Source organism: Triticum urartu, chromosome 1 (assembly GCF_003073215.2).
Source record: "Triticum urartu cultivar G1812 chromosome 1, Tu2.1, whole genome shotgun sequence".
Classification (NCBI taxonomy): domain Eukaryota; kingdom Viridiplantae; phylum Streptophyta; class Magnoliopsida; order Poales; family Poaceae; genus Triticum; species Triticum urartu.
The window spans coordinates 13,117,207-13,129,241 of NC_053022.1; the positions used below are offsets into that span (position 1 = coordinate 13,117,207).

The 12,035-nt window shown below is 42.4% G+C and overlaps 2 protein-coding genes across 3 annotated transcripts; one reads left to right on the top strand and one right to left on the bottom strand.

The window, feature by feature from the left end:
• Positions 1–5,691: 5,691 nt before the first annotated feature.
• On the bottom strand, positions 5,692–8,488 carry LOC125542697 (rust resistance kinase Lr10-like). 2 transcript variants are annotated; one of them, XM_048705858.1, is made up of 3 exons: positions 7,380–8,488; positions 7,178–7,275; positions 5,692–7,003 (listed from the first exon to the last, which is right to left on the bottom strand). In XM_048705858.1, the coding sequence occupies exons 1-3, from the start codon at positions 8,153–8,155 to the stop codon at positions 5,877–5,879; spliced, it is 2,001 nt and encodes a 666-aa protein (XP_048561815.1). In that variant the 5' UTR covers positions 8,156–8,488; the 3' UTR covers positions 5,692–5,876. The 2 variants fall into 2 exon arrangements, with proteins under 2 accessions (XP_048561815.1, XP_048561805.1); XM_048705848.1 differs by having other exon boundaries at positions 7,094–7,275; positions 7,380–8,308.
• A 35-nt stretch (positions 8,489–8,523) lies between these two features.
• Positions 8,524–11,752, top strand: LOC125542705 (rust resistance kinase Lr10-like). Its single transcript, XM_048705869.1, has 3 exons — positions 8,524–9,515; positions 10,108–10,131; positions 10,480–11,752. The coding sequence occupies exons 1-3, from the start codon at positions 8,675–8,677 to the stop codon at positions 11,550–11,552; spliced, it is 1,938 nt and encodes a 645-aa protein (XP_048561826.1). The 5' UTR covers positions 8,524–8,674; the 3' UTR covers positions 11,553–11,752.
• Positions 11,753–12,035: the final 283 nt, after the last annotated feature.

Consider the following 12,035-nt stretch of genomic DNA (forward strand, 5'->3'; position numbering starts at 1 on the left):
TTTGTGTACTGGCGTTTGAACTTGGAATCTATGTAAGCTGTAATCATTGCTGAGAAGTACAAGTATATATTTCAGTACAACTTTGTTCATGAGAGCATGGCCATATGCTGCTAACTGAAACCCAATCTGGAATTATGTTGGTGTAAACTAAAGACTGTATTTGATGAAATCGGGGAGCTGAGCTGTCCTCCTGTAATCGAATATTTTGGATGTCTTATTTGTTGTATCGGGATCAATCAGAACGTATGTAAGTTAGCTTCTCGGCGCTATTGGTGGAAAGTTTCCTTTCTCTTTTCAGCAAATGAAATGAATATCTGCTTCTCCAAAAAGAAAGAAAAAAAGGCGGTCCTTTTCTCACCTTTCCCGTTGCAGGGAATCATATCGGCTGAGTGGCTCAGACATCTATACCGATCCGAATTTGCATATTTGAAATATACTAAATAAATAATTAAACTTAACTGAAGTTAGTCCATATTTGTTTCTCTAATCGTGGAACATACTACTCCTGCGGTTAGCCACGGTACAGTTGTCATAAGGGTCCGATGTATTTCGTTGGAACTTACACGGGAATGGGAAATTCTCAGTGGATTCTATGTATAGAGCTTTGATCCAGTCTGACGTGTCAGTTGATAATAATAAGAAGATCTGGAAGATGAAGATACCTCTTAAGAATAAAATCTTTGCATGGTATCTTTGTTGTGGAGTCATTCTTACTAAAGATAACCTTATTAAGAGGAATTGGCATGGAATTACACAATGTGTCTTTTGTCCGCATGATGAGCCAATAAAACATTTATTCTTCCAATGTAAATTGGCTCGTTCTATCTGGTCAGTCATCCAAATAGCGTCTGGCTTGTATCCTCCTTGTAGTGTTGCTAATATATTTGGCAACTGGCTACATGGGATTGATCACAAGTTCAGAACTCTTATCAGGGTGGGAGTGCTTGCTGTGATTTGGTCGCTTTGGCTATGTAGAAATGATAAGGTTTTCAATGATAAAAGTACTTCTCTTATGCAGGTTATCTACAGATGTACCGGAACTCTTCGTTTATGGTCCTCTCTACAGCGAGTGGAGAATCGAGACCTGTTTATGAAGGTGTGTACATGATTGGAGGCTTCGGCGAGGGATATTTTTATCCAACGTGGGTGGCATCATGATCTTAGGATTGGGCCACCTTCAGTTTAGGTGTTATATAGATTTCATTTTCCTTGTATATCACCTTTTTCTTTTATTTTGCCTTGGTGTGAAGACTTTGTTGGCTGTGTGCATCTTAGTTATGCAGAGACCGGATGAAATGCTTAAACCTTTTAAGTAATAAAGCGCCCCTTTTCGAAAAATATGTTTCTCTAATGACAAGTGCACAGAAGGCAGAAGGCAGAAGGTGCAGGGGCTGCCACTTGCCACTAGTACAAAGAGTGGACAAGCAGTACAACAATAGCAGCTTCAGTCTCAGCTTCAGGACCATATCAGCATTGCTGGAAGGCTTTTTAGCATATGTACTGTCCATCTTTAAAGTCCGTGATTTTGTTTTTTTTTGCAGCTCGCAATTCAAGGTATTTCATCCTAATTTTTCACACATACACTTTACATCTTTGCATATATGTGTAATTTTTTTTCCGGATTTTTTTAAACTGAAATTTATGAAATATAAATTTTTCAAAATAAAGGGCTTCATGGAGCTCGGTCTCCAAAATGCCCTACTCGCTATATGATCGCTATAGCACACTATAACGTTTAGAAAAGGTCCGCCGCTAAGAGGGATAGCGCGCTATTTAAAACTACGATGCAAACCAAGCGATGAACGGTGTGTGTGTGGGTGGGGGGGGGGGGGGGGGGGGGGGGGGTGGTTATAGCCGAGGGAGGCTGGTAACACTTCCATCAATGGGCGCCTCAGGAGCCGGTGAGACGTGTTGCAATCCGCCCACATGCCACTCCGGCGACGTGATTGACCCGCTAACTGCCTAGATTCGCCCACTTTGCGACGCGACGCACATACGGCAGGTCGGGTGTACGTACGTACACAACGTGCGTACCGGTGAGGACACACGGCAACAACTTTTTAAAATAAGACCATCCTGCCTTTTCCTATCAAGGGGAATGGGCTAGTCTTGGCCGTTGTTGTGTTTATGGGTGTACCGAAGCAGAAGTGTTTTTATTAAATTCTCCTTTCCCATCATGAGGGAAAATCCTTCCGAGGACTTGGCCTCAAGTGGTTCAAACATATTTTTTTGTAGGTCGGAATTTGCATCTAATAGTAATAATGAAAAAAATAAGCAATTGTATAATTTAAACTTAACTGAAATTACTCTACTTGTATTCCTCAAATGACAAGTGCAGAGCGATGAGGTCAGTTTATGATAGGGACCACCACTTGCCACTAGTGCAAAGCAAATCAGTGGACAACAACAATGGCAGCTTCAGGACCACATCAGCATTTCTGGAATTGGAACAGAAAACTCTTCTGCCCCGTCTACTGGGTAACTGACAGTGTCCACACATTCTTCAGACATGACCAACGTCAGTGTTACAGCAATTTTCACACGCGCCCCTTGTCGCACGTACAAGTGGCATTCAACAAGACTGGATTGCACCAAGGTCTATGCAGCCAGTACAGCACGGCAGGGGGTTCCATTAAATCAGATCTGGAATTTTCTTTTTCCTGCCTACATCGAAGGCGACATGTAAGGAAGATCAGCTGTGGCTTGTGGCTCTGGTTATCAAATGCAAATATGTAATTCCATGACCGCGGCAATTTCTTAGCGGCAAAGAGCAAAAAAATGTATCTATGTCTTCGCGTACTTGAGCGTGCACAATCCTGAAGGGGAGAATATATGGGACTCCACAACAATGCCAATTATGCAGATGGAAACTCAACCATCTATTTGAATGATGTTGGTGTAAACTAAAACTGTGTTTCAATAATGGTTTTATGGATGTATCATATGCAAAAGAAAAAATGTATGCAAGCTAGCTTCTCAGTCACAATGTTCATCCACAAAATGTATGTTACTGCCAGCAGAATAAAATACAAAGTTTCTTTGAAAATGTTTCTCAACAAGAAAAACACATTATTTTGTCACCTCTCACAAACGTATTTGTATCCAGAATTTACTGTTCAAGCAATATTTTTCATCAGAATTTATCAAGAGTAATGAACAAACAAATAAACTGATGTGAATTTTCAAACTTATTTGTAGCTGCTCTGCACAGCAAGCAAGGTAGTTTGTGCAAAGCATTTATACTGGGTTGGTACTGTTACAACCATAACTTTTACAGATTAGTGCAGCACTCCATGATACATAGATATACATGCACATATACATACATAAATTATAGTGCCACCCATTGTATATACCTCACACATCGTCTTCCTCGGACACCGCAGACAGTTCCACCCACTGTACATAAATTAGAGTACCACCGTCAGCTTGGAAGTGAAATCGTAAGAGTCCTCCACATGGATGTGCCCTTCATCGCAGAAAAACAGCCTCGAGGGCATCTGCAGCCCATTGGTCCCAGCCACCAAAATCTCAATGACCTCGAACATCGTTGGCTAATCGCGAGACCTCATCTGAATACACCATAATCTGACAATGCATAGCTTCTTCTCCAGCTCGTGCATATCAGCAGCAACAGATGATATCTCCTCGCCCCCGCTTCTTCTTGAGTCGGCCGGTCATACACCCATGTTGCTTAAATTAATGACTGCATTCTATGAATTCACGATAAAATCAAGGAGCTGAACTGACCTCTGTTATTGATTTTTTTAGGGTTCTTATGTGTCGCATTAGAATCGGAATGTATGCAAGTTAGCTTCTCAGTGATGTTGATGGAATGTTCACCCGTAATGCAAAGTTCCTCGATTTTCTACAAAGCTCTTTTTCTCATCTGTCCCATCACAGGGGAAAAATCCTTCCTTCTGAGGAATCGGACGAAATTTGTATATAAGAGGTCAAATAAATAAACATTCATATATGTTGAACTTGACTGAAATTACTCTATTGTTTCTGCGATAACAAGTGCATCACCAGCAAGGAAGTTTGTGACAGGGGCTGCCACTTGCTAGTAGCTTCAGTCTTAGGGTAACGTATCACAGGGCCACATTCAGCATTGCTGCAGCTAGAACACTAGATTTTTCTGCCCCGTCTACTGGGTAACAGATAGTGTCCACACATTCTTCAGACATTGCAACGTCAATGTTACTAGAACTTCCATGCTGTGACGGCACCCCTTGTCGCACACACAAGTACCATTTGACAGGACTGGATTGCGCCAAGTCCATGCATCCACTACAACACGGCAGGGGTTCCATTAAAAAACGTATGTAAGCTAGCTTCTCAGTGACAATGTTCATCCATAAAATGTATGTTACTGCTAGCAGAATGGAAGAAAAGAAATTCTCTGTAAATATTTCTCAACAAGAAAGAGGCGTTCTTTTGTCACGTCTCACAAACTTATTTGTATAGAGAGGTTGTTGTTCAAGCAATATTTTCCCTTAGAATTTGTATCGAGAGCAATGAACAAACAAATAAATTGACGTAAGGTTTAAAACTTATTTAAAGTGGCCCTGCACAGCAAGCAAGGCAGCTTGTACAAAGCATTTATACTGGGTTGGTACAAAGCATTTATGTTGTTCTAAAATATTTGATGTTCTAGGTTTGTCCTAAGTCAAACTTCGTTGAAGTTTCTTTTTTGCGAAGTCTGACCAACTTTATAGAAAAAATTGCTAATATCTATGTTATGATGAATCTAATGAAGTTAATTTTGTGTTGTAGATGTTGGTATATTTTTCTACATACTTGGTCAAATTTAAAGAGGTTTAACTTAAGGCAAACCTAGAACTTCGAATATGTTGGAACATAGTCAGTTTCAGTCCCAGCATATTATAGGACCATACATCAGAATCGCTGGAGTTGGAACAAAAGACTTTTCTTACTCTTCTGCCCCATCTGCTGGGTAACAACAGGGCCCACATATTCCATCTCTAGGCTGGCAATGTCATTGTTGCTTGAATTTCCACACGGCGGCCCTTGTTGCACACACAAGTGGCATTTGACAGGACTGGGTTGCCGCAATTATATGCAACCATGACAACACGGCACAGGGTTCCATCAAATCAACCAGTAGATCAGCTGTATTTCCATGACCGCAGCAATTTCTTAGCCGCAAGAAGAAAAATACGTTCGCGTGCTTGGAGGTGCGCAGACAATATATGTATGAATTTTTGTAGGGAATATGACAGGCTGTGCAACAATTCCTATATGTATGAATTTTTGTTGCCTAGCTAGTTTCTTTGGCATGCTCAACTTTGTTCATGAGAGATTGGTCAACTTGCAGGAGAGATGTTGCTGTAAACTAAAATTGTATTTCAATGAACAAAGTGATGAAATTGGGGAGTTGAGTCCGTTTCAAGAAAAAATAAAAAGTGGGGAGCTGAGTTGTGCTTCTGTTATCCAGCAAAACAAAAACAAAAAACTTGCCTTATCTGTCGCACCGGAATCAGAATGTTTATCAGCAACAATGCTCATCCATAATGCATGTTACTGACAGCAGAATGAAATACAATTTTTCTCTAAAAATGTTACTTAACAAGAAAAAGGCGGCCTTTTGTCACCTCTCACAAACTTGTTTGTATCAAGAATTTACTGTTGAAGCAATATTTTCCATCAGAATTTATCAAGAGCAGGGAACAAACAAATAAACTGATGTAACATTTCAAACTTATTTAAAGTTGCTCCGCACAGCAACCAAGGCAGTTTGTACAAAGCCTTTCTACTGGGTTGGTACTGTTACAACCGTAACTTTTACAGTGCATTACTCCATGATACATACATATACATGCATAAATTATAGTACCACACATTGTATATATACCTCACACATCGTCTTCCTCTGACACCACACTCAATTCCTCCTCCGAGACAGCCGACAGCTCGGAAGTGAACTGGTAAGAGTCCTCGACATGGATGTGCCCTTCGTCGCAGAAAAACGGCCTCGAAGGCATCTGTAGGCCATCAACCCCAGCCTCCAGGATCTCAATGACCTCACTCATCGTCGGCCGATCACGAGATCTCATCTGAATACACCACAATCCGACAACGCATAGCTTCTTCTCTAGCTCATGCATGTCAACAACAACATCAGATATCTCGCCCGCTTCTTCCTGAGTCAGCCGGTCGTACACCCATGAAGGGTAGTACGCCTGGCTTGAGGACCCCATGTTTGGATCAGCATTCCTTCTCCCGCCGGCCATCTCCAGCAGCAACATCCCGAAGCTGTACACATCAGACTTGCTGGATATGACGCCGAAGCTCCGGGATATCATCTCAGGGGCTATGTAGCCGACGGTTCCCCGCATGGCGCTCAAAGGCACGAAACTGTCGCCCCTCGGGTACAGTTTGGCGAGTCCGAAATCGGCGACCTTCGGGACGAAATTGCTGTCGAGAAGGATGTTGTGCGGCTTGATATCAAAGTGTAGAATCTGCATGTCGCACCCCTGGTGTAGGTAGTTGATCCCCCTGGCAATGCCTAGAGCGATCTCGTTGAGCTTGTCCCATGAGAAGCTCTTCTCGGTAGAGAAGATGTACTTGTCCAGAGAACCATTGGGCATGTACTCGTAGAGTAAGGCCCTTCGCATTTCCTCCGAGCAGAACCCCACTAAACGCACCACGTTGACATGGTGGATCCTGCCGATGGTGGAGACCTCGCTGATGAAATCTTCACCATTGCAGTTGGAGTTGCCCTCTAGCATCTTCACGGCGACATGGACATCGCCTGGGAGTAGCACGCCCTTGTACACGGTACCATAGCCCCCTTGGCCCAATTTATCTCTGAAATGGCTTGTGACTGCAACTATATCTGTGTAGGAGTACCTCGCCGGGCCAATCATTTGTTGAATCCTGAGGAACTTCTCAACTGCATCAATTATGATCCTTGTTTTCATGTACTTGTAGGCTAGGAATATCCATACAGCCAGGGGTGCCAACAAGAACCTGCACAGTACTGCACAACAAGTCGACAGATACGGACATAAGTTAAAAGAATGTAAATTCTCTTTTTCGAAAGTAAAATGCGTATACAATTCTCACGTACCAAAAAAGAACTTGGGGATAGCAATAGCAGATACTATGGTTGCAACAATCAAAACCAACTTTGCTGTGTGGATGTGATCGTTACCGTCCTGAGTCACGCATTCTAAGAAGTGCACCTCACTCCAGAAAATAGCATGAGTCCAATTAATAATGCTTGTGCCAGATATTTGCTCCTTGAAGTAGCTGCAAATCATGCAATTGTAAATAAATTATAATGCAGGCTGCCACCGTCAGGTTGGCTTAAGAGGTGAGAAAATAAAGTCAGGAGGAAATGGAAGGGTGATTACCTGATTGAATTGTTGAGGCATAAATTGATGTTCTTTCTTAACAACTCAGATGCAGAAGGTTCCGAGTAAACCGGGACAGGAAACTGGACAGTAAACCCCTTAGAAATGTGTTGTGTGATATCTGCATAATTACTTGCATTCTGTAGCTGTCCCCAATCAGAAGGATACTCGTTACCAAATGGAATCTTGGCCAGGTATCCACAATAAGGTTCAAGAAGTGCAACCACACATGAACCAGACACCCAGACATAAACATATGAATTGTTGGCACTCAGGCAAGCAACGGGCTTGTATCTACTATTATCTGTTACTGCTCGTGAACAATTACAAAAACATGCTTCTGGTATTGAACTTTGAGTGAGCAAATAACGAAAGCCAGGTGGTGAAACTGAATCAGTGTCGCCGTAATATCCAAAGTAAGGAATGTGATTCCACAGTGGAAGAGGGCAGCTGCTACTGGTATTGAAGTTGGTATCCATGACCCAGAAGTAGGAACCAGCGTAGTTGATGGCAGTCACATAGTATGTTCCCGTGTTGATGTGAATTGTAGCCTTGCTACTGGTGCAACCCAGCTCGTATTCTTCAACACCACACTCACGAGGATCACCTCGCCGACGGAAAGGATATGATATGTCTCGGAGATGTCCACAGGAAAACAGTGGGCATCCATCACCTCCTCCCTGGACATGATAATCTGCTACAAAAACAGCAACAAGGGAGAAGACAGTGAAGGATTGTAGGGTAATAGAATGATGAAATGCACCAGGGTTCCCCATGAAAGCTTCACAGATGCACTAGGGACTTGATATCCTGGTTTGTTCTGTTAAGAGTACTAAGGAGGGGAAGGGATCGACATCAACTAGTTGATCATATCCAGCTGTATATACTAATATGACTTCATTGGTATATACACGACATGTGAAAGAGGAATATATTCTCTCGATTGTGTGGCTAGGAACAGAAGACGACCCAGTCGGAGTGTTCTGTTAAGTAGAGGAAGATATTTCTCTCCCATTGTGTAGCTAGGAACAAAAGACGACTCGAGGCTTGAAGTCTTCTGTCCCATGACAATGACAGTATCAAAGAATTTCCACGAAATGCAAAATGCCAATCAAAACATATTTATTGCTCATGCAACAAGGGACTGGACAGAAGCAAATCTGCAATCACACTCAAACCACTAGAACACGGCAGGTGTTAGCATTTGAAATTTACTCCTCAGGCTCAACTCTGACTGCTTTTGGTTTTGGCTACTTGCCACATCTTCTCCCTCTCGGTTGCAGAAGCACAGAAAGATGAGTAAATTACTTGTCATAGCCCTCCTGCTGCTGCCTCTGATCAACCACGGAATCTACTTGGCCACGGCATGGGATGATCAAGATTTCTTCAAATACTGCCCACCTTCCAATTGCAGCCAACATGGCCCAATGATCAGGTACCCTTCTTGCCTTGAGTCCAGCAATACATCAGCAGCAGCATGTGGATGTAGTGGCACGGATCGATTAACCTTGAAGTTAGCATGCTCTGGTCAAGACACCATCCTAGTTCACCCAGTTCTTGGCTCATACAGTGTCAGTGCCATAGATTACAGACGTTCTTCGATGAAGCTCATCCCGCTTGTAGACCCCTGTTTGATGCTACAGCAGAAGCTCGCCATCTCCAGAAGCTGGTCGCCTCGACAAGTTGATGTTATCGACGGCATGCAGCTGCCAGATCGACAGTTCTCAATTTGGTCATATAGGTATGCAAGCCTGGTATGCTGTTCAAGCGAGTTCACACCTGCTGCTGCCGATGCCCATAGCATTGCAGGCCCAGTCTCCTGCCTTAGCAACACAACCCACTTCTTGTATTTGGTGGATGGTTATGAAGACATGTCCATTCTTCCATTGGACTGCAAGGTTTTCCCAGTCTCAGATGGCGTCGGTGGCCGCCTGATACCCATGTATAAATTTGGGGACCCAATGTCAGACACATTCTTCTCACTGTCCTTCAAGGAAAGCGCAGAAAGAATGCTCAGTTTTGCTGAGACGACAGTGTATTGGTATGGTTTCAGATGCAGGCAATGTGAACTCAGTGGGCAACGCTGCGCGTTCAGCTCACAAAGGAATGAACAATTCTGCATACCTGACCCTCATGGTATGATCAGTTATAACAGTCAAAACCATATATTAAGATTTTAGTTCACAATTTACTCATTCTACAGTTCCATGTGTTCGAATCTCCATGAGACTTTCTGTCAACTAATTTTCTTTCAAAAATAGGATCACAAATCCTGCTCGAGCAATCAAACTGAAGGACCCAGTAGAAAAATGTGAGAAATAATTAACCAGGGAAAAAATAAGTTTTTCTCATCTTTCAGACACTACTGGCCTTAAATAATCCAGAACTCTCACCGTTTATTCTACAATTTTCTTTGCAACACTCAATTAGCATGCATGGCTGCACATGCTGCTACAGTTGAGCAGCTCCACCAGCATGCCTACGCCGGCAGGGGGCGACGAGAAGCTGGGATTGATGGAATTTGGGCATGTTTAGAGGGAGCGGTGAACTAGCTAGGCATTTTGGGGAAATGAATCGGGGAGGCATAAATAGCGTCGTGTATTTGTTCCTCATATATTAGGGCAGTGTACTGCAGCCATGGTATACAGCACCCAATTTGTCTGTTCTATAACTTTTTCTAAATATAATTTCTTTCTGCTTATCTCATTCTCTTTCTTGGTATTTGCAGGTTCACGTATGAAAGTCATTGCAGGTACTGCTCCAACCAAGTCTTTTTAGCTTCAACATATAAAGGAAAAAATAAAAGTTTTCTGTTGTACAAATTCTTATTGCTGGTTACTCTGACTCTTAATATCCTCTTATCATAACAAATACTCCCTCCATTCCTAAATATTTGTCCTTTTAGAGATTTCAAATGGACTATCACATACGGATGTATATAGACATATTTTAGAGTGTAGATTCACTCATTTTGCTCCGTATGTAATCACTTATTGAAATCTCTAGAAAGACAAATATTTAGGAACGGAGGGAGTAGTACTAAATAACGGCTTTTAAGTCCTGGTGCAATATGCTGATGACGTATTGTTTGCTTATTCAGCTACATCATCGGTGGCTGCATTTGTTGTTCTTTTGGTGACGGTGGCCACTGTGCTTTATCTTTCACTCAAGACAAGATATAATGCAGAGATACATATGAAGGTTGAGATGTTTCTCAAGACATATGGAACATCAAAACCAACAAGGTACACTTTCTCTGAAGTTAAGAAGATGGCAAGACGGTTTAAGGAAAAAGTAGGGCAGGGAGGATTTGGAAGTGTGTACAAAGGCGAGCTACCAAATGGAGTGCCTGTGGCAGTCAAGATGCTAGAGAACTCTGCAGGAGAGGGAGAATCGTTCATCAATGAAGTTGCAACCATCGGACTAATCCACCATGCCAATATTGTCCGCCTCCTGGGATTTTGTTCTGAAGGAATGAGGCGGGCGCTTATTTATGAATTCATGCCTAACGAGTCACTGGAGAAATACATATTCTCTGATGACTCTAATATTTTTCAGAATCTTCTAGTACCAGACAAGCTGCTAAATATTGCTTTAGGCATCGCCCGAGGAATGGAGTACTTGCATCAAGGGTGCAACCAACGCATCCTCCACTTTGACATTAAGCCTCACAATATCCTGCTCGACTACAACTTCAATCCAAAGATCTCAGATTTTGGCCTGGCGAAGCTGTGTGCAAGGGACCAAAGCATCGTCACCTTAACAGCAGCAAGAGGCACAATGGGGTATATTGCACCAGAGCTATACTCTCGGAACTTTGGGGGAGTTTCGTACAAGTCAGACGTGTACAGTTTCGGCATGCTGGTGCTAGAAATGGTGAGCGGGAGGAGGAATGCAGACCCAAGAATCGGGAGCCAGGATGATGTTTACCTCCCAAAGTGGATCTACGAGAAAGTGATCAATGGGGAGGAGTTGGCTCTTACCTTGGAAGCAACTCAAGAAGAGAAAGATAAGGTGAGGCAGCTGGCAATGGTTGCACTGTGGTGTATCCAGTGGAACCCAAGAAACCGACCGTCGATGACGAAGGTTGTTAACATGCTAACAGGGAGGCTTCAGAGCCTGCAGATGCCTCCGAAGCCTTTTGTCTCATATGAAAACGAACTTATGCCATAAATCAAAACAGGGACTACCATAGTCTGGCAACATTCAAGGTTGTACTTTGTGTACGCATGTGTTGTAACAATAGCAACCACTGTATTTTGATGCTTTCAGTCCATTAGGTCTGAAGATGTATGAATAATCACCGGTCACTAGTCACTACCATGTAATAGTGCTACTAGTTGTTTGCAAGATGCTACTACAATCTACTTACATATTTATGTCCAAAAACTTGCAATAGAGCTGTGTACAACACAATAATAATCTGTCGATTGCCTTACTCGGTTGTTGCAAAGAGAGTAAACAAAGAGAGTTGTTGCAAAACGGAGGAGTAAACAAAGGTATGTACAAAATATATATATATATATATATATATATATATGTAGAAAAATAATGAAACGGAGGAATAAACAAAGAGAGTTGTTGCAAAACGAGAAACAAAGAGACAAAACCAAAGGAAAAATGAAGGAAAAGGAAAAAAGGAAAGAAAAGAAACAG